The sequence below is a fragment of the Bison bison genome, unplaced genomic scaffold (genome assembly GCF_000754665.1).
Source record: "Bison bison bison isolate TAMUID 2011002044 unplaced genomic scaffold, Bison_UMD1.0 scf7180017864330, whole genome shotgun sequence".
In the NCBI taxonomy this organism is placed as follows: Eukaryota; Metazoa; Chordata; class Mammalia; order Artiodactyla; family Bovidae; genus Bison; species Bison bison.
In genome coordinates this window covers 4,089,963-4,113,597 of record NW_011494902.1, presented here as the reverse complement: position 1 = coordinate 4,113,597, position 23,635 = coordinate 4,089,963, and the positions used below count along the sequence as shown (strand labels likewise).

Sequence of the window (23,635 nt, the reverse complement as noted above, 5' to 3'; positions counted from 1 at the left end):
TGCTCAGCCTTCTTCACAGTCCAACTCTCACATCCATACATGACCACAGGAAAAACCATAGCCTTGACGAACCTTTGTCGGCAAAGTAGTGTCTCTGCTTTTGAATATGCTATCTAGGTTGGTCATAACTTTCCTTCCAAGGAGTAAGCGTCATTTAATTTCATGGCTGCAGTCACCATCTGCAGTGATTTTGGAGCCCCCAAAAATAAAGTCTGACACTGTTTCCCCATCTGTTTCCCATGAAGTGATGGGACCAGATGCCATGATCTTCGTTTTCTGAATGTTGAGCTTTAAGCCAACTTGTTCACTCTCTTCTTTCACTTTCATCAAGAGGCTTTTTAGTTCCTCTTCACTTTCTGCCATAAGGGTGGTGTCATCTGCATATCTGAGCTTATTGATATTTCTCCAGGCAATCTTGATTACAGCTTGTGCTTTTTCCAGCCCAGCATTTCTCATGATGTACTCCGCATAGAAGTTAAATAAGCAGAGTGACAATATACAGCCTTGACGTACTACTTTTCCTATTTGGAACCAGTCTGTTGTTCCATGTCCAGTTCTAACTGTTGCTTCCTGACCTGCATATAGGTTTCTCAAGAGGCAGGTCAGGTGGTCTGTGGTATTCCCATCTCTTTCAGAATCTTCCACAGTTTATTGTGATCCAGACAGTCAAAGGCTTTGGCATAGTCAATAAAGCAGAAATAGATGTTTTTCTGGAACTCTCTTGCTTTTTCCATGATCCAGTGGATGTTGGCAATTTGATCTCTGGTTCCTCTGCCTTTTCTAAAACCAGCTTGAACATCTGCAAGTTCACGGTTCACATATTGCTGAAGCCTGTCTTGGAGAATTTTGAGCATTACTTTACTAGCGTGTGAGATGAGTGCAATTGTGTGGTAGTTTGAGCATTCTTTGGCATTGCCTTTCTTTGAGGTTGGAATGAAAACTGACCTTTTCCAGTCCTGTGGCCACTGGTGAGGTTGCCAAATTTGCTGGCATATTGAGTGCAGCACTTTCACAGCATCATCTTTCAGGATTTGGAATAGCTGAACTGGAATTCCATCACCTCCACTAGCTTTGTTCGTAGTGATGCTTTCTAAGGCCCACTTGACTTCACATTCCAGGATGTCTGGCACTAGGTAGTGATCACACCATCGTGATTTTCTCAGTCGTGAAGATCTTTTTTGTACAGTTCTTCTGTGTATTCTTGCCACCTCTTCTTAATATCTTCTGCTTCTGTTAGGTCCATACCATTTTTGTCCTTTATCTAGCCCATCTTTGCATGAAATGTTCCCTTGGTATCTCTAATTTTCTTGAAGAGATCTCTAGTCTTTCCCATTCTGTTGTTTTCTTCTATTTCTTTGCATTGATCACTGAGGAAGGCTTTCTTATCTCTCCTTGCTATTCTTTGGAACTCTGCATTCAGATGCTTATCTTTCCTTTTCTCCTTTGCTTTTCACTTCTCTTCTTTTCACAGCTGTTAGTAAGGCCTCCTCAGACAGCCATTTTGCTTTTTTGAATTTCTTTTCCATGGGGATGGTCTTGATCCCTGTCTCTTGTACAATGTCATGAACCTCCGTCCATAGTTCATCAGGCATTCTGTCTATCAGATCTAGTCCCTGAAATCTATTTCTCACTTTCACTGTATAATCATAAGGGATTTGATTTAGGTCATACCTGAATGGTCTAGTGGTTTTCCCTACTTTCTTCAATTTAAGTCTGAATTTGGCAATAAGGAGTTCATGATCTGAGCCACAGTCAGCTCCCGGTCTTGTTTTGCTGACTGTATGGAGCTTCTCCATCTTTGGCTGCAAAGAATATAATCAGTCTGATTTCAGAACAGTGTTCCAGAATTTAAATGAAAAAAAAAAGTGATTTAATGAAGGGGGAATGATTTACTGATATTAAGATGTGAAATGAGAATTCCTTCATTCTCTCTTCCTTTTACTTCCAATTCATTTCCTTTATACTTTTTTTTAAAAGATATTTATTTTTATTTACTTATTTGACTGTACCAGGTTTAAGTTGTGGCATGCGAGATCTAATTCTCTGACCGTGGATCAAACCTGGGTCCCCTGAATTGGAAGCATGGAGTCTTAGCCACTGAACCAAGAAAGTCCTTTGTATAAACTTATCTGGTTATTGTGTATTTGTTCTTCAGCTCTCAGCCTTGATGTGTGTATCTGTTAAGAAGCCTTCCAAAACCCCAAATCTGAACACTGTCCCTCTTATATGTTCCACTAACATCTGCCTGGTACGTTCCCTGTAGTGTTTCTTGAAAATTGCATGTGTTCTATGTTATATCCAGAGCCTTCTGCAGTGTCTGCTCCACAGAAACATGCAAGTATTTTTTTGTTGTTGAATACATAAAAAAATGAAATTCATTAAGTGAATATTTTTTAACTGTAATTCTTTACAGAGCAAATATTCTATTTAAAATAGATATTTTCCCCTGGATTTAGCCCTGAGGCAGAGATGGACCATTCTTGTGTTGAAAAGAGAGTAAAGACCCAGATGTATTACCTCAGCTGTTAGCTACATGATCCTGTTTTATCTTTTTGGTCATTATCCCAAACTTTCAGATTAATCGTTACATGTTAAGCCAGTGTGTTTGCTTTCCAGCTTTTAAAACTGAAGTTTTAATTTTGAAGTCTGTAAATTCATAGCTGTTGGGAGAAATAATGCAAAGAAATAATGGAGGTACAATCCTGTGTGCTTTACCCAGTTTCCTGAAATGGTAATATCTTGTAAAATTGTAACACGGTATCACCACCAGGATATTGACACCATCAAGATGGAGAACATCTCCATCTCATAGGGGTCCCTCATGTTGCCTTTCTAGAGTCACAATCTGCTCTTTCTTTTCCCCACCTTAACCCTTGGCAACTACTAATCTCTTCTCCATTTCTACAATTTTGTCATTTGAAGAATGTTACATAAATGGAGTCAAAGAAATGTAACCTTTTGACATTGACTTTCTCAGCAGCACAGTTCTCTGGAGATTCCTCCATATTGTTGTGTGTGTTAGTTGTGCCTTTTTTTTTTTTTTTTTTTTGGGCTGACTAGTATTTCATGATATGTATGTACCAGTTTGTTTAACCGTTTACCTCATAGAATGGTCCATTCCAGTTAGGTTGGTTTGAGGTTTTGACTATAATAACTAAAGCTACTGTAAACATTCACATTTAGGTATAGTCGTAAGTTTTATGTAGACGTAAGTTTTGACATTTTTCCTCTAGGGTAAATGCCCAGGAGTACAGTTGCTGAATCATATGATAGTTGAATGTATAGTTATTGAAGAAATTATCAGATTATCAGTATTTTTCTAAGTGACTGTATATATACTCCATTGAGGCATATATCAAGACAGGAATTGCTTATTTGATAGATTGATTTTGTTTGTGTTTTAAATCTTTGGATGAGACTTTCCCTCATTTCAGGCTTTGTAGCCATACAAACATCTAATCCTATCACTTCGTGGCAAATAGATGGGGAAACAATGGAAACAGTGACAGACTTTATTTGCTTGGGCTCCAAAATCACTGCAGATGGTGACTGTAGCCACAAAATTAAAAGATGCTTGCTCCTTAGAAGAAAAGCCATGACAAACCTAGACAGCATATTAAAAAGCAGAGATACTACTTTGCCAACAAAGGTCCATCTAGTCAAAGCTATGGTTTTTCCAGTAGTCATGTATGCATGTGAGAGTTGGACCGTAGAAAAGGCTGAGTGCCAAAGAATCGATGTTTTTGAACTGTGGTGTTAGAGAAGACTCTTGAGAGTCCCTTGGACTGCAAGGAGTTCCAACCAGTCCATCCTAAAGGAGATCAGTCCTGAATATTCATTGGAAGGACTGATGTTGAAGCTGAAACTCCAATACTTTGGCTACCTGGTGTGAAGAACTGACCCATTGGAAAAGACCCTGATGCTGGGAAAGATTGAAGGCAGGAGGAAAAGGGGACAACAGAGGATGAGATGGTTGGATGGCATCACCGACTTCATGGACATGAATTTGAGCAAGCTCCAGGAGTTAATGATAGACAGGGAAGCCTGGCGTGCTGCAATCCATGGGATCACAAAGAGTTGGACACAACTGAGTGACTGAACTGAACTAAAACTTGTATTTGAATCCTGGCTTTCTTATCCACCATGTTATAGTTTACTCATTAGTGAATATGAAAGTGAAAGTCACTCAGTCGAATCCGACTCTTTGTGACCCCATGGACTATACAGTCCATGGAATTCTCCAGGCCAGAACACTGGAGTGGGTAGCCTTTGTCTTCTCCAGGGGATCTTCCCAACCCAGGGATTGAGCCCAGGTCTCCCACATTGCAAGTGGATTCTTTACCAGCTGAGCCACAAGGGAAGCCCAAGAATACTGGAGTGGGTAGCCTATCCCTTCTCCAGCTGATCTTCCCACCCCAAGAATTGAACCTGGATCTCCTGCATTGCAGGCAGATTCTTTACCAACTGAACTATACTTATTTCATAGGGTTCTTAGCAGAATTACATGAGATAGCATATGTTCAAGTTCTTGGCACAAAACAGACACTCCAGAAATATTCTTTCCCCACCTTCAGAATTAAAGAAAGAAAGAAAGAAAGAAAGGAAGTGAAGTCACTCAACGTGTCGAACTCTTTGCGACCTTGTGGGCTGTAGCCCACCAGGCTCCTCTGTCCATGGGATTCTCCAGGCAAGAATACTGGAGTGGGTTGCCATTTCCTTCTCCAGGGGATCTTTCCAACCCAGGGATCGAACCCTGGTCTCCTGCATTGCAGGCAGATGCTTTATCCTCTGAGCCACCAGGGAAGCCCCAGGGCCTATTTTCACTGTTTGTGTTGTTTCAGTGGCATAAGCATCATCTGAAGAGTTTGTTGATTCTCTTATCAGTTCCAATCTAGTAACAGGGTTATCAGTTCTTTGTTTTACACATTCTTTTAAAGAAATCTTTTATAGTTTCCATACACAGGGCTTGTGCATCCTTTTTTTAGATTTATTTCTGATCTTTGAATTTCTTGATGTTTTTAAGAATGGTATCAATTTTAACATTTTATTTTCTCATTTTTACCTATGAAGAGAAACATAAGGGATTCTGTATATTGGTCATCTATTCATCTACTTTACTAAATTTGCTTATAAATTTCCTAGTTTATTTTTATTCTCTGTGCATAATCCTATGTCATGTGTGAATTAACAATTTTTTTTCTCCTCTTTTGCCTTATTCAATTGATTTCCATTGTTAAATAAAACTTGAGATAGTAAGCATTTTTGTGACTTTTCTGACCTTGCAAGGAAAGCTGTCAATATTTTACCTTAAGATGTTCACTGAAGGTTTTTGGTAAAATCTTTTCATCATATGAAGTGTCTTCTTCTGTTTTTCCTGTGTCAGGGAGCTTTTCCTCTGAACAGATCTTTAATTTTATCAAATGCTTCTCTCCCTGTACCATTAAGATTACCATATAAATTTTCTTTATTTTTTTATTCTTGAAAATTACATTGATTGAGGTTTTTACAATTTTTTTTTTTTAAAAGCAGCCTAATTGAGATAAAATTCACCCAAAAATAAAATCAAAATTCATTCATTTTACAGTTCTGTGGGTTTTGATATATTCAGAGTTGTAGGACCATTATCATGATCTAATTTTTTAACATTTTCTTCACTCTAAAAAGAAACCCAGTAATCATTTGATGTTGCTCTTTATTCTGCTACCCTGTATTCCTACCCTCCTCACACTCCCCTGACTCCTGCCCTAGGTAACCACTCATTTACTTTCTGTCTCTATGGATTTGCTTCTTCTAGATTTTTCATAAAAATGGAATCACACAGTATGTGGTTCTTTGTGACTGGCTTTTGTCACTTAGCATGTTTTCAAGATTCATCCCATGTTGTAGCATGTATTAATATTTTATTCATTTTTTCCTGTCAAATAATATTCCATTGCATGGATATACTATATTTTCTTTATCAGTTCATCAGTTGATAAACATTTAGGTTGTTTTTATTTTTTAACTATCATGAATAATGCTGCTATGAAAGTTTGTATGTGAATTTTTATGTAGATGTATATTTTCATTTATCTTGGGTGTATACCTAGAGGTAGAATTTGCAGGTTTGATAGCAATTATGTTTCTCATTTGATGAACTGCTATATTGATTTTCACAGTGATTACACTTGTATACATTTCTACAATCAGTGTTTGAGGGTTCTAATTTTCTCCACACTTTGCCAAACTTCTTGTCATCTATCTTTTTTACATTAGCCATCCTAATAAGTACAAAGTGATGTTTTGCTATGGTTCTAATTTGCCATTTTCTTAATATTCATGATGTTGAATGTTGTTCTGTGTGCTTATTGGCCATTTGTATATCTTCTTTGGAGAAATGTCTATTCAGATCTTTTGCCCATTTAAAAATTGGGTTGTCTTTTTTTTTCATTGAGTTATAATTGTTCTTTGTATATTCTAGATTTAAGTCCCTTGTTAGATATAGTTTGCAGATCGTTTCTCCCTTTTTGTGGATTGCCCTCACTTTTTGGATGGTATTATTTGCAACACCAAAGTTTTAAATTTTGGTGAAATCTATTTTATCTTTTTTGCTTTTATTTTTGGCATTGTATCTAAGAAATCATTGCATAACTCACAGTCACCAAGATTTATTCTTATGCTTTCTTTTAACAGTTTTTTAGTTTTAGCCCTTGATCATTTTTACTTATATTGTGTATGGTGTGAGTTAGGGGTCTGGTTTCACTTTTATATGTGAATATGAACATCTAGTTGTCCCAGCACTATTTCTTGAAAAGATTATTCATTTTCTCTTGAATTATTCTGATACCCTTGTCAAAAATCAGTTGACTCTTAAGTGTTTAATTATGGACTCTGAATTCTAATCCATTGTTCTGTCTATCATTATGCTAGTACTACACTGACTTCATTATGTGGTTTCATAGTAAGTTTTACAACCAAGAAGTATAAGTACTTCTTTTAGAAAGATAGTATAAATGGGAAAGGGCTTTCAAAAAGTGTTTTTCTTTTGAGTATTAAGTAAACATTCCTTTTCTATTCATTAGATTGTACCGCTACATTTTTAAGTTCCTTATGCATTCAGGTACCTATTTGAATTATCAGTGAGCCAGCTCATAATTTTAGTTTTTTTCTCAACATTGCTGTACTGTTTCAGAGTTCTTCCATCTTCATATTGAATAATTATTTTTTCTCTTGTTACTCTATTAGAACAGTTTTTTTATTAAGATTATTTTAGTTTCATTGTTTATTTTTACTAATTACAGTGCCTGATTCAGTCCTCATAAAAGTTGCAATGTGACCTCAACATAGTGGATATTTTTTTTTGCGTGGAGTATTTGTTAAATTTTTTTTACAATATTAAAAAGCAAAGATAATAGGTAGTAAAATGATTTTTGTATATTTTTCTTAGCTTCTTGCCAGTGTCCGTCACTAAAACATGGTATCCCTTGTGCCACTTACCCTAAAGGTTTCTAAGCCCCTATTCCTTCTGGAAAGTGGACATGACTCTTTCTGCTGCTACTGCCCTTACCAGAGTAAATTTCACTTAATTCCAATGTTTTTGAATTTTTACTTTCTAGGTTAAAGACTGAAACGGGTATATCTGATTAGCAAAATCTATAAGTGTAAGGCAAGCTGGGAGAGCAAGAATCTGTAATTTCCAGCTTTATTTTTGGAAGGTGATACCTGACTCCCACTCATATATGTAATGTAAGGAAATTTCTAAATATAGCAGGGGTCCCAGATATTGGGTGGCTGCAAAAAATGATACAGGTTTACTATCCCAAGTTGACTCCCAGTACGTATCTACCCTTATTCTCTCCCTAGAGTTCCAGATTGATATATTTTCAAGTCTGTTTGACATATCCACTTCATATCTTGTGATCATCTCTAACTGTATATATTCCTAAAAGATCTGTTGATTTTTTTTCTTCCCAATCTATTTGTTCGTTAGCCTTTTAAGTAACTTGTGCAGCCTAACTCCATTACACTAAACATACATCTTGATTTCACATTTCCCTCATTCTCCCCATGTACTCCATCAGCAAGTCCTATTAGCTTTACCTCTAAGAGATTTCCTAAATCTCTATAGTTCCATTGTTAAGAATATTTTTGCCATGTACTTTGCAGCATGATAAAGAGCTTCATGCTTTCCCTCCTTTTGAGCCATTTTTCTATTCTTTATTCAGAGTTTTGTTATTATTGCTGACAAGGTACTGGGGATACTGACTCAGTGTTGCTTCTGAGAACAGGTCTGAGTTATAAATCACTTCTAAATTCAGGCAGTATGGGCTTTGTGGACTGGCCAAGTCCAATAAGAACATTTCTCCCTGCCTTTCTATTGACAGCTTTATCCTCATCTGGTAGTTTTTGCACTATAAGTCAGATTGTGTTCCTGCCCTGCTTAAAACTTTCCAGTGATTGCTATCCAATACAACTTTCAGTGAAGAATAAGTGTTCTGTGTATGTGAACCATTCAGTATGATAGCCACTAGCCATATGTGGCTGTTGAGAATTGAAACATGGTGGATGGAGCTGAAGAATTTAATTTTTTATTTTAATTACATTTAAATAGCTTTATCTGCTTAATAGTGTATTTGGCAACACATCTCCATCGACTTACCTTCATTCTTAAAGTGGAGTCCAAAGTCTTTATGACAGCCTTCTGTGATTTGACATTTGCTTATCTCAATAGCTTCATCTCATGCCATTCTATCCCTTGGTTTAACCTCATTGGCCTGCTTTCTGTTTCTAGAAATCACTAAACCCTTTCTCAAATTAGGGTCGTTTCACTCATTCTGTTCACCTGGAGTGCTCTTCTATCAACTCTGAACCTGACTGGTTCTTTCACATCCTTTAGACTGTAGAGCAAGCATCACCTAAGAGTGGACTTTCCCGGTCAGCTTGCCTAAAATAGCTATTACCCTCTTAAGGTCCTTCATAATACTGGTACTGCTGCTGCTGCTAAGTCGCTTCAGTTGTGTCCGACTCTGTGCGACCCCAAAGACGGCAGCCCACCAGGCTCCCCCGTCCCTGGGATTCTCCAGGCAAGAACACTGGAGTGGGTTGCCATTGCCTTCTCCAATGCATGAAAGTGAAAAGTGAAAGTGAAGTCTCTCAGTCGTGTCCGACTCTTAGCAAGCCCATGGACTGCAGCCTACCAGGCTCCTCCACCCATGGGATTTTCCAGGCAAGAGGACTGGAGTGGGGTGCCATTGCCTTCTCCGAATACTGGTACTATATACTGTAATTAATCTCCTTGTTTATTTGTTTAATTTCAGTCTACCCCTCAAGAATGTAAGCTCTGTGGGGGTGTGATCCTTGCTTCTCTAGATTGTGGCATGTTGTACCTATTTGTTAATAATATATATTTGTCAAATTTTTGATATTCTTAAACATTATACACAGAGATTAATTACTTTTTTAGGGGAGTGGGAGGCTAAAGTTTAAAAGTCTGCAAGTAATTGATAATTAAAGCAAATTTGTTTTTAAAATGAAATGAGGTTATAAATAGATGAAAGTTGCAATCTAAATACAAAGTGTCATATTAAAGAAGCTTTATAGTTCAGTGATTTAATAGGATTTTTTTCTTGCAGAGTTCTAAGAATTTGAAGATATATGAAATTTTTATGTTAGAAAATTAAAACTATATCTGTGGAAACCCACTGGTGAGAAAGGTGCTAATCAGGCTGTGTTTATACTGTGGATTCAAGTGGTTAAAGAATTCATTTTAATATTAAAAATAAATCTCATTTAATAATATTGAGCTAATTTAATAATTATAAATTTGGAGTTAGTGTCTTTGTATCTTACCATTTTTAAAGTGCAATTTAGGAAATTCCCTGGGGGTCCAGTGGTTACAACTCTCCACTTTGACCGCTGAGAGCCCAACTTCCATCCATCAGGGAACCAAGATGCCACAAGCCACATGGTAGGCCCAAATAAATAAATAAATGATAAAATTTAATTTGACTTCATTCTTAGAAAATCTGGTATAATGTGAAGATGAGTATCTATAAAAGGATCAACTATAAAAGGAATTTCATATTTCTGTAACAAATTCATTCCTTATTTTAAAAGTAATATATCTCATTATATATTTCTAGTTGATTTATAACTTTTCAGTAATACATTTATTGCTTATAACAGGGGTTATTGCTACATTATGGCTCAACTATTAATAGAAGTATAAATGAAATAGAAAATGCTGGTCCCTAGACAGTGGAACAAGTAATTGCTTTTGGATTCAGTGCTTTGTATTTTCTTAATTGCTTATTCTGAGAACATGATTTAACCAGTTTATATCTGGTATATCAAGACTACTAATAAGTACTTTACTATTATTATTTATCTTTAATTTTCTAATACACTTAGTAATATCTATTTCCTTCACCCCTTCCCTTGTGATTTTTGTTTTGTTTTGTTTTTAGGATCATCATGTCCAGAGGTCATAACATAAAAAAGTCTCTTACACCTCACATTTCTTGTTCGACAAGTGAATCTTATAAACAGCTGGATTTTTTGCCTGACAAACTAAGAGCAAAGCTACTTCCTTTCCAGAAAGATGGCATCACTTTTGCCCTGAGAAGAGATGGCAGGTAAGTACTTTTTTCAAGACATGGTAAAATGATAAATCTGTCATGTGTGTGTGTATGTGTGTGTGTGTGTGTGTATAATTTTTTCATTGTTGTTCAGTAGCGAAGAGTCAGATGTGACTGAGCGACTAAACAACAATGAAAAAAATTTTTTGTGTATACACAGTCTGTCTTCCCATTGATTTGATTTTTTTTTTTTTTTTACTGGATCATGAAATAATAGCTAGATCCTGAATAAGTAGAAACAAAAGCTTTAGAGGACATTTTTGGGTTAACTGGGAAAACTTCAACTGGACTCTTAGAGTGATGTTATCAAATTATAGATACAGTGATAGTGTTATAGTTGAACAGAATAATGTTTTTGTTCCTGGGAAATGCATGATAAAGAATCTGGGGATAAAGAATCCTGCTATCTAAAGCCTATCTTCTACATTTTCCCAAAAAGGAAAGGCGTGTATTTGTTTAGAGAAACTCTGAGGGGTCAGCCAAAATATTAACACTGTGAACATTTGAGTGGTATTATAGTGTGTTCATCATATTACTCTTTTTGACTTTTACATGAGAAAAAAGTCCAAAAAACAGAAATGGATGTATTTTTCATGCCTTAATAAATCATCTGTCTTTTATCTGTATCTGATTTTATTTTTCTCTTTGTCTTTGGAGTACTACAGTTGCACTATAATTTATTCTATATGATTTGCTTTCTATTTATCCTGGTTGGTATTTTACATTTTTAATGTGGGATTTGTGTCATGTTGATTCTGGGAAATTTTCAGTCTTCAAATATCAATTCTTACTCATTCTCTTCAGTATCTTCTTCTGCTACTCCAGTTAGACTTATACTTGACCTTTTCTCTTTGTCCTATGCTTCCATTAATGTCTCATTATCTGTGTTACATTATGGTTGTTTTTAAAAATCTCTCATATATATGACTGAACTGTTCTAATCTATTTACTCACATATTCAGTTTTTAAAGAACTTTTTAAATGATGAATAAAGTATATGGAAAAGCATGTGCAGATCATAAACATACAACTTGAAGATACCCATTCACCAAAATCACAAAGTAGAACATTACCTGCATCCCAGAAACCTTCCTTTTGCCCTCTCACAATCCCTACTGGCTGCCTCCTTTCCAAATGTAATCACCATCCTGACTTATTATGCCACACATTACTTTTACATGTTCAACTGTATTATTGTAATCATCCAATGGACATAAGTTTGGGTAAACTCCGGGGGTTGGCTATGGACGGGGAGGCCTGGAGTGCTGCAGTCAATGAGGTTGCAGAGTCGGACATGACTGAGCAACTGAACTGGACTGAATCATCAATTTGTACTCTTTTGTGTCTGACTTTTCTCATTCACCATCACTGCAAGATCCTTCAGTATTGTTGCATGTAGTTGTAATTGGTTCATTCCCATTGCTATATAAAATTCCATTGGGTAAATATACCATAATTTATTTATTCATTGTACTGTTGATGAGCACTTGGGTTGTTTCTAGTTTGAGGCTTTTAAAGATAACAGTGCTGTGAACATTCTTAGACTATTGGTAAAAATATATACACATTTTTATTGTGCATATACCAAGAAGAGGAATCATTGGGTTATAAATATGCATATATTCCACTAAGTAGATGCCACCTGTGTTAATCTGTCAGTACTATCAAAATGAAGTATTGACTGGGGCTGGGGGATGGTTAAACAACTGAAACTTACTATTTTCACAGTTCTTGAGTCTAGAATTCCAAAATCAAGATGTTGGCAGAGTTGATTGCTTCTCAGAACTGTGAGAGGAAGATCTGTTCAGGTCTCTCTTCTTGGCTTTGTGTTGGCTGTCTTCTTCCAATGTCTTTTCACATCATCTTCCTTCTATTTGTGTCAAAAATTTCCCATCTTATAAAGACATCAGTTGTAATTGGATTCAGGCCCACCTTAAATGACCGGATTACATAGGCAGTGACTCTGTTTCCAAATCAGTTCACATTTTGGGGGACTGGGTGCTAAGACTTCAACATATGAATTTTGGGGTTACAGTTCAACCCATAACTTGACCATACATTTTTCAAAGTGGTTTTACCGATTTATACTTGTGTCCCCAGTGTGTAAGAGTTCCATTTGTACCACCAATACCTCGTTTTGCTTACCTGTAATTTCATTTTAGGTTCTTGTAGGAATATAGTGATATCCACTGAATTTTCATGTACATTTTTCTGATGGTAAACGAAGCTTGACAGCTTTTCATAATGCTTATTAGCCGTTTGGATATCCTCTTCTGTTAAGTGCTTGTTCGTGTCTTATCCATTTTTCTACTGGGTTATCTGCCTGCCTTTTTCTTACCGTTTTGTAGAGACTTATCAGATTATATTCTGGATGAGTCTTTTGTCAGGTATCTGTGTTGCAAATGATTTTTCTCAGGCTATGGCTTGCCTTTACACTCTCTTAATGATGCCTTGATAAGCAGACATTCTCAAATTTAATTTCCTGTTAAATATTCTTTACTGGTATTGTGTTTTATGGCTGACACTTTTTGTGTCCTATTTAAGAAATCTTTGTCTACTATAAGGTTGTGAAGATACTTTCCTGTGTTTTCGTCTAAAAACTTCTTTGTCTTACGTTTTTACATTTAGAATGACAATCTACTTGGTTTTTTTGTTGGTTTGCTTGGCTGCTTGACTTGCGGGAGCTTCAATCCCTAGACCAGGGATTGAAGCCAGGCCCTGGGCAATGAAAGCTCGGAGCCCCAATCACTGGACTGCCAGGGAATTCCCTGCAGTCTACTTGGAATTGATTTTTATATATGGTGTAAGGCAGTGGCCCCAACCTTTTTTGGCACCAGGGACCAGTGTCATGGAGGACAGTTTTTCCACAGAACATAGTGGTAGGGGGAGGGAATGATTTGGGGATGATTCAAGAGCTCTGCATTTGTTGTGCACTTTATTTCTATTATTATTACATCAACTCCACATCAGATCATATAGGCATTAAATCCCAGAGGTTGGGGACCCTAGGTGTAAGGTAGAGGTGATGGTGGATTAATAGGTCATTTATTTATTTAATTTTTTATATATGAACATAAAATTGCACTATCACAATTTATTAAAAAGACCAGCTTTCCCCCACTGCACTAGAGTGTCACATTTGTTATAAATCAAGTAATTCTATGTGTATCTCTCTATTATAAGTGCTGTTGAATAGAACTTTCTGCCATGATGGAAATGTTAGTATATGTACTATTCAATTTAATAGCTGGCTGCTGAGATGTTGAAATATGGCAAGTGCTCAAAAGGACTGAATTTTTTATTTTAACTAATTTTAATTTATTTAAATAGCTACATATGTTTAGTGGCTACCATATGGGACTGTGTAGGTGTAGATTCTTTTTTCTGTTTGAACGATTGCCAATCTTCGTGACAGTACCATACTTCTTAATTACTATAACTTTATAATAGATATTTTAGTATAAGTTTTTCAACCCTGTTCTTTTTTTCAAAATTGCTTTTTCTATTGTTGACTTTCTGCATTGCCCTTAAATTCTACAACTCATTATTCAGTTTTCACAAAAAAGTTGCTAGGATCATGAATAGGATTGTTTTGCATATATAGGTCAGTTTGCAGAGATTTGATATCTTTACAATAGAGAGTATTTTAATCCATGAATGTGAATTATTCTTCCATCTCTTCCATCTCTTTACTTTCACCTCAAGTATTATATCATCTTCCCCTTATTTAATTTCTGTTTCAATAAAGTATTTTGAGTTCTTTTATTCATTGTTGTGTTATTGTTTATTGGCTACACTATGCACGGCTTCTGGGATTTTAGTTTCCGGGTGAGGGGTCAAACTTCATGACCGTGAGAGCATGGCGTCCTAACCACTGGACTGTCAGGGAAGTCCCTTGATAAAATTTTATAGTTTTCAGTATATAATTTTTCACATATATCATTAAATTTATTCCTAGGTACTTAATATTTTTGGTGCTGCTATAAATTATCTTTTCCCCCTAGGTGTTTAATATTTTTGGTGCTGTTATAAGTTGTCTTTCTCCTCCCCTTGCTGTTCTTGTTTTTTCTTTGCTCAGCTCTCCAAAATTTGACTATGATGTGCCTATGTGTGGTTTTCTTTGCATTTATGCTTCTTAATCTGTGGACTGATGTCATTCATTAGCTCTGCATAATTCTCAGTTATTATCTCTTCAACTACTATTTTTGCTCCTTCTTAATACTCCTTGAAAGTGAAAAGTGAAAGTGAAGTCGCTCAGTTGTGTCCCACTCTTTGTAACCCCATGGACTGTAGCCTACCAGGGTCCTCTGTCCATGGGATTTTCCAGCCAAGAAAACTGGAGTGGGTTGCCATTTCCTTCTCCATGCCTCCAGTTATATCCACTGGACCTTTTCTCAGTGTCTCACATATCTCTTATTGCATTTTTTGTATTTTCTTACCTTAAATTTCTCTGCTTCAGTTGGATATTTTTGTTTAGCCATAGTTTTGTTAACTTTTGTTATGTTTCACTGTTAAGTTAATCTATTGATTTCTCTTAAGGAAGAGACATCACTGAAAGTACTGGCAACCAAAACCCATGCAGTATGTCTAAAACAAGGAAGCTGAATTTATTACTTGCTAAGCAAGGAAGACTTAGACTTCTTAGACTTCTTTTGCTTCTTAGACTGGCTCTCTAAACAAAGCGAGAAGTTGGTATTGTATCTGGTTTGGGGGAAGTCTGTAGGCTTTTAAAAAGCAGGATTATTTAAGAACTTGCTGAATTTCAGAGTATAGTTTATAGAGATTAGCTGACTAATGTCAAAGAACAGTCAGTCCTTTCCTTTCTTGAAATTGAAGAATAGGAGCATTTTGTTTTCTGTTCCTAATGTCAGATAGTATATCCAATTTCTGTCTGCCTGGTATGTTGTTGCTATCCCTTTTCTTGCCATGTTTTAATTCCATCTCTTATTTCTGTAAATATCTAGAACAGACTTACATTATCTGAAGTCCTTTGGAGGCTCATTTTGCCTTTCGTTGTTATTGTTGTTTGTGATAGCTTATTTGCTAGTTGAAAAAATTTTTAAATAATCAGGTAATCTTAATTTCTGGAAACTTTAAGAAACCTAAATGGTGGGTAAATTCTTTTAGGGAGAATTGACAAAGTTAAATATTTGGTTTAGCATTTTCCAGTTCACATGGGCAGCATCTAATTCATTTTTAGGTAGGCTGATGATTATAAGTTTTGATCATTGATTTTCTCCCCATGCCAAGCCTTACGTCTCCTTAATGGCTTTTAAAATTATTTAGGTATAATTAAATTTAATAAAATGCACAGGTTTTAAATATACAGTTCAGTGGATTCTGCTGTGTATATATGCTATGTATGTATATATATATACATATGTATATATACGTATGTATGTATACCTCTCTTTTCAGACATGTCAGTCAGCACATAAAATACTTCCATTTTCCAGAATAGGTTGCTTTTTAGTCAACACCTTCCCCCTGAGTTAGACAACCAGTGATCTGATTTCTGTTACCAGAATGTACTTTTTTTATAGTTACTTGATGCTCTCTTTTAATTTTTTTTAACATTTTATTTTGAAGTAATTTTAATTTATAGAAAAGTTATTCTGAAAAGTATAGAAATAACTTTCATATACCTTTTACCTAGTTTAATTATAAACATTTTGCACTTAAGTTTTACTTTTTTACTTCTCTCTCCCTTTCCCTTTCTCTCTCTACATACATGGGTTTATTTATTTATTTATTTTTCTGAATCATTTGAAAGTAGGTTGCATATATCATGATCCTTTAACATGGAATATTTCAGTGTAATATGTATTTTTTAAGTGCACAGATATTCTCTAACATAGCCACAGTACATTTATCAAATTCAAGAAATTTAAGTTCTATATAATTCTTTAATCTACATGGGGAAGTGTGCATGCATGTGTGCGTGCTTAGTCATTCAGTCATGTCTAACTCTTTGCAACCCTTTGGACTGTAGCCCTCCAGGCTCCTCTGTCCATTAGATTTATCAGGCAAGAATACTGGAGTGAGTTGCCATACCCTCCTCCAGGGGATCTTCCTGACCCGGTGATTGAACCTGCATTTCCTGTGTCCACTGCACTGCAGGCAGATTGTTTACCTGCTAAGCCATTTGGGGAAGTCCTTAATCTACACATCAGTTGTCACTGGTTCTAGTAATATCCTATGGCATTGTTTTTCTTTTAGCACAAGATCCAGTCCCAGATCAATTTTTGCATTTAATGATCTCTTTCCTTTAATGTAGGACATTTCCACAGCCTTTCATGACACTAGTGTTTTGTTTTGTTTAAGAATATGCGTGCTAAGTTGCTTCAGTCGTGTCTGACTTTGTGTGACAGTGTAGACTGGCCTGCCAGGCTCTTCTGTCCATGGGATTCTCCAGGCAAGAATACTGGAGTGGGTTGCCATCCCCTCCTCCAGGGGATCTTCCTGACCCAAGGATCGAACCGGCATCTGTTACATCTCCTGCATTGACAGGTGGATTCTTTACCACTAGTGCTACCCGGGAGAAGGCAATGACACCCCACTCCAGTACTCTTGCCTGGAAAATCCCATGGATGGAGGAGCCTGGTAGGCTGCAGTCCATGGGGTCGCTAGGAGTTGGACATGACTGAGCGACTTCACTTTCACTTTCATGCATTGGAGAAGGAAATGGCAACCCACTCCAGTGTTCTTGCCTGGAGAATCCCAGCGACAGGGGAGCCTGGTGGCCTGTCGTCTATGGGGTCGCATAGAGTTGGACACGACTGAAGCGACTTAGCAGCAGCAGCAGCAGTGCTACCCGGGAAGCCCCCTTTTAAGAATATAGGGCTGTTTATTTTATAGAATGTTTCAATTTCTTTTAATATTTTCTCATGACAGGATTTAGATTAGTCCTGTCTGGATTAGTATGTGAGATCAAGGTCCTGTCCTTGTCAGGACATTGCTTCTGTAGACACACTGTATCTGTCAACCCCTCACTGGTAGTATTAATTTTGATTGCTAGTCAGTGCTGTAGTTTCTCTATATATTGTTATTATTTTCCCCTCTCTCAGTTGTTGCCTATTTAGCAAACAGCTAACAAGAAATGTTAAGACATACAAATATATTTCTTATTCATTTTTTCCTCTTGGATTTAATATCCATAGATAATCGTTGCTCAAAATAATTTTTGCCATATAGTTGTTAAAATGTTGATTTATCGACTGGCATTTGGCACTAAGGAAGAGCCCTCCCTCTGCCCAACAACTTCTTTCTCTCTGTCTCTGCTGTATTCATCCCTCCTCAAAATGGGACCATGGAATACTATATACATTGAATGGGTTCTAATCCCTTTCAGTACCATAGCTTACATTTCTTTCTTTTGGAACTTGTTTTGAGTGGAATACAGTTTATATGTATCTGACTTCTCTTGTTCAACATGTTTTTGAGATTCATATACATTCTTTTGATCTATGAGTGTTAGGTATTTATTAACTTAATGATGGACATGTGTGTTGCTTCTAATTTAGGAGTCATAATAAAGATGGTAGGTATTAACATTGCTACAAGTCCTTTTTTGGACATGCATTCAATTCTCTTGCTTGGTTTTAGGGTTGGTGTCTGTTTAACTTTGTAGGAAAACTGCCAAACTGCCCAACTTTTTTCCTAACCCATCAGCAATATGTGAGAGTTCTTTATGCTTGAAGTCTTTGCTAACATTTGATGTTGTCAGCTTATATCATTTTAGGTACTCACAATTAATAGATCTTCAAGAAGAATCTCATTGTATTTTAATTTGTGTCTTCCTAATGGCTAATGATGTTGACATCTTTCCCTGTGCTTATTTGCTGTCTATCTCTCTACATGAGATAGATAAATCTTATACTAATGCTTTACCTGTGTTTTACTTTTATCACTGATTTGAAGGAGTTCTTTTCATATTCTGCATAAATGACCTTTGTCAGATATGTGAGTTATGAGTCTTTTCTCCTAGTCTGTACCTTGCCTTTTATTTTACTTTTTGGCTGTGCTGCACAGCATGTGGAATCTTAGTTCCCCAACCAGGGATCAAAGCCACGCCCCCTGCAGTGGAAGCATGGTCTTAATCACTGGACCTCCAGGGAAGTCCTCTACCCCTGCCTTTTAATTTCCTTCCAAATATCCCTTGATAAATAGAAGTTTTTAATTTTGATAAAATCCAATTTATCCAGTTCTTATACTGTAGTGGTTTTTTAAAATTAATTTTTATTGGAATATAGTTGATTGATTTACAGTGTTGTGTTTCTGCTGTACAGCAAAGTGATTCCATTATATGCGTGTGTGTCTGTGTGTGTGTGTGAGTTGCTTGGTTGTGTCTGACTCTTTGCAACCTCATGGATTGTAGCCCACCAGGTTCCTCTGTCCATGGAATTTTTCAGGCAAGATGACTGGAGTGTGTAGCCATTCCTTTCTCTAGGGGTTCACAACCCATGGGTCAAACCCAGTTTCCTTCATTGCAGGCAGATTCTTTACCATCTGAGCCACCATAGGAGATCATATCTGTGGGGCAAGAAAAGACTTACTGCTGAAAACGTAAAAAGCACTACAATAAATCTACCTATAGCACAGGGTACTCCACTCAATACACTGTAATGACCACCTATATGGGAAAAGAATCTAAAAAGAGTGGATAGATATATTACATATTAAAAAAGCAGAGTTCCCTGTGCTATACAATAGGTTTATTGTAGTGCTTTTTATGTTGTCAGCAATAAGTCTTTTCTTACCCCAAGATCACAGATATGGTCTCCTGTGTTTTGTACTGAAAGCTTTATAGTTTTTGCTTTTGTGTTTTGATATATTTTTCACCTCAAATTAATTTTTTTATATGGAGTGAGATGAGAGTTCTAGGTTCAGATTTCTTTCACTCTGATATCCAGTTATTCAGCACCGTTTGTAGAAAAGTCTCTATATATTCTTTTCCATAAATTACCTTTGTGCCCTTGTGGCAAAGCAATTGACCAAACATGTATAAATCTACTTACTTCCCAACTGGTTTCCTTTTGCTTATAACTCTGTCTCTATTGTCACCCCTTCCCCATTTTCACTTATGTTGTAGCTTTCTTAGGCTCACGTTTTGTTTAGGATCCTCACTTCCACTGTTCACTGTGTATATATCTATTGCTCTGCTTGACTATTAAGTCTTCAGGTTCCCTGTTGGTGGTGTCTGCAGGCTCCTTCAATGTGGCCTGTAGCCTTATCACTAACTTGTTACTCTGAGTTTGACTTTCTCTCTTGTTTCTGGTCATTGTAAAGGTTTTTTTACTTTTCTTCAGGCCAGCTCTACATTTTATAATAAAATATAGTATTTTATCTAGTTATTATTTTTCAGTTCAGTCACTCAGTCATGTCCAGGTCTTTGCCATCCCATGGACTGCAGCATGCCAGGCTTCCCTGTCCATTGCCAACTCCCAGAGCTTGCTCAAACTAGTGTCCATCGAGTTGGTAATGCCATCCAACCATCTCATTCTCTGTCATCTGCTTCTCCTCCTGCCTTCTGTCTTTTCCAGGATCAGGGTCTTTTCCAATGGGTCAGTTCTTCACATCAGGTGGCCAAAGTATTGGAGTTTGAGCTTCAGCATCAGTCCTTCAAGTGAATATTCAGGACTGATTTCCTTTAGGATGGACTGGTTTGATCTCCTTGCAGTTGAAGGGACTCTCAAGAGTTTTCTCCAACACCACAATTCAAAAGTGTCAATTCTCCTGCACTCAGCTCTCTTTATAGTCCAACTCTCACATCCATACATGACTACTGGAAAAACCATTGCTTTGACTAGATGGACCTTTGTTGACAAAGTAATGTCTCTGCTTTTTAATATGCTGTAGGAGAAGGCAATGGCACCCCACTCCAGTACTCTTGCTTGGAAAATCCCATGGACAGAGGAGCCTGGTAGGCTGCAATCCATGGGGTTGCTAAGAGTCGGACACAACTGAGTGACTTCACTTTCACTTTTCACTTTCATGCATTGGAGAAGGAAATGACAGCCCACTCCAGTGTTCTTGCCTGGAGAATCCCAGGGACGGGGGAGCCTGGTGGGCTGGCGTCTATGGGGTCCCACAGAGTCGGACACGACTGAAGTGACTTAGCATAGCATAGGTTGGTTATGGCTTTTCTTCCAAGGAACAAGAGCCTTTTAATTTCATGGCTGCAGTCACCATCTGCAGTGATTTTGGAGCCCCCCAAAATAGTCTCACTGTTTCCACTGTTTCCCCATCTATTTACCATGAAGTGATAGGACTGGATGCCATGATCTTAGTTTTCTGAATGTTGAGTTTTAAGCCAGCTTTTTCACTCGCCTCTTTCACTTTCATCAAAAGGCTCTTTAGTTCTTCTTCACTTTCTGCCATAAGGGTGGTGTCATTTGCATATCTGAGATTATTGATATTTCTCCCTGCAATCTTGATTCCAGCTTGTGCTTCTTCCATCCTGGCATTTCTCATGATGTACACTGAATTACTATTTTTAGGTGTTTGAAAAGGAAAGCGTTTTTAGAATATCTAAACCACAATAGTACTGGGAGCATAAATCTTAATCTTACTGTTAAATCTTCATTTGGTATTATACTCTTTATCATTATAAAATATCTGTATTATAAAATTAGTTAATTCTTTCATTTTATACTCTAAATTTGACAATCTTCCCTGGTGGCTCAGATGGTAAAGCATCTGCCTGCTATACGGGAGACCCAGGTTCGATCCCTGGGTCGGGAAGATCCCCTGGAGAAAGAAATGGCAACCCACTCCAGTATTATTGCCTGGAAAATTCCATGGATGGAGGAGCCTGGTAGGCTACAGTCCATGGGATCGCAAAGAGTCGGACATGATTGAGTGACTTCACTTCACTTTATACTCTAAATTTAATCCCAACAACTGTGGGATTATCCACAGTTGTGTGATTATCCAACAACTGTGTAATATCCCAACAACTATTTCTTTAATTTTAATTAAATTTAAAAAATTTATTTTATTGAAGTACAGTTCATTTACAATGCTGTATTAATTTCTGCTATGTGTGCATGTATGCTAAGTTACTAGTCATGTCCGACTCTTTGCAACCCCATGGATTGTAACTGGCCAGGCTCCTCTGTCCATGGAATTCTCCAGGCAAGTATACTGGAGTGGGGTACCATTCCCCTCTCCAGGGGATCTTCCCAACCCAGGGATGACACCTGTGTCTCCTGCATTGCAGGTGGATTCCTTACCTCTGAGCCACCAGAGAAGCTCTATTTCTTTCAGACCATACATTTTTTTTTTTTTTTTAGCATACTTTTTAACTATCTTTCTATTTTCACCATTTTTTGAGACACTTCTTTAGATGAATTTTTAAGTCTTAGATTTCACTTTGTGAATCAGTTGTCTTTTTTCTTAAGAATTATTAAGCTCACTTTCATTCATTGACTTTAGAGCTATGTTTGCTCTTAATTCTGTCATCATAGTATTTGTTATCATTTCTATTCCTAAAAATATGTTACTATACAATCTTTGTGTGAGCTAATAAACATGTGATTTACATTTTCTTCCTGTTTAGAATGAGTTTTTAGTTATTCAAAAGGTATAGAGTTTGAATTCACTGGTAATATATTTAACTATAGCTTATATTACTTGGATCTCTATTTTATTAGACAACATTTTCTAATTCCCAGTGTAGTGATAGTTGATGTAGTTCATTTTTCTCCCTTTCTACCGTCTTTCTCAGCATATATCATAGTAATTGGTTATTTTTCTTGATGTCACCTTTGGATTTTAAAAAATACTTATAATTTATTCCTACTATATACTTAGATTATTTTCCTTTCCAACTTTAAATGAGGTTTGCCTTTTTCCTCTCTTACCTCTTGATAGGTATGTAATTTCTGTGTTGTTGTTGTCTATAGCTGTTACTTTCTCTTCTATATGCAGATTATTAAAACACTAAGTAATTTCATTGCTTCCCTTCTCTTGTTTCTGTATAGTATTTTTTGGTTGAAGTTAACTTTTTAAAAATTTTTAGAAGAGCTCATGGGAAACCAGTTTCCTAGGTTCTTACATTTTAAAAATGTCTTTACACAGAGTTTATCCTAAATGACAAATTGGCTGGGTAAGAAATTCCTCAGTCTCACTTTCTTTTCTGGCTGATGTTCTAGGCATTCCTTCACTGTTTGCTGTAGATATTCTGGGTTTTTTTTCTCCTTAGAGATGATTGATTTTTTTTTGGTCTCACTACCCTTTTGGCCGTCTAGTACTGGAATATGTCTTAGTGTTGATGCTTCTATGTCTTTTTCCTGGATGTGCTATATTATTTTAATCTCTAGTTTACATTTTTTTTTTCATTTCTGGAAAATTTACTTGAATTATATGGAGAACAGTTTTTCAATTCTTTTACTTTTTAAAATTAAACCACCAGGTATGCTTATGTTTGTTGATTCATCTTGGCTTATCATCTCTATCATTTGTATTTTCTGTCATTTTCTTTCATAATTTATTTTTTTCTCTAAAAACTTTTTTGGTCTGTTCATTCCCTTTGAAAATTTTCTTTCAATCATGTCCTGTGTGTACTTTATTTTTTAGCAGTGCCTGTTTTTATTTCTGCTTCCATTTGGTCTTCATTTCAGTGGTGTTTATTTTTCTTTTAGTTCTCTGACCTGTCAATTCATCTTTAATTTCGTTTTTTTTTTTTTTTTTGCTATAGCTTCATTAAATTTCTGTATCTCTGCTTTATTTGTCTTGTGTCATCAGTTCAGTTCAGTTCAGTCGCTCAGTCATGTCCGACTCTTTGCGACCCCATGAATCGCAGCACGCCAGGCCTCCCTGTCCATCACCAACTCCCGGAGTTCACTCAGACTCATGTCCACCGAATCAGTGATGCCATCCAGCCATTTCATCCTCTGTCGTCCCCTTCTCCTCCTGCCCCCAATCCCTCCTAGCATCAGGGTCTTTTCCAATGAGTCAACTCTTCGCATGAGGTGGCCAAAGTACTGGAGTTTCAGCTTTAGCATCATTCCTTCCAA

At 36.6% G+C, this 23,635-nt stretch overlaps 1 protein-coding gene across 3 annotated transcripts in view; it reads left to right on the top strand.

Moving 5' to 3' along the window:
- Positions 1-23,635, top strand: part of ZRANB3 (zinc finger, RAN-binding domain containing 3) — a 304,927-nt gene that overhangs the window by 20,615 nt on the left and 260,677 nt on the right. For 2 of the 3 annotated variants that reach the window (XM_010853654.1, XM_010853653.1), the window contains exon 2: positions 10,446-10,613. In XM_010853654.1, the coding sequence (XP_010851956.1) occupies positions 10,453-10,613 (161 nt within the window). In that variant the 5' untranslated portion in view covers positions 10,446-10,452. Of the gene's footprint in view, positions 1-10,445; positions 10,614-23,635 lie in introns of those variants that run through there. The other variant, XM_010853656.1, reaches the window with a different exon arrangement.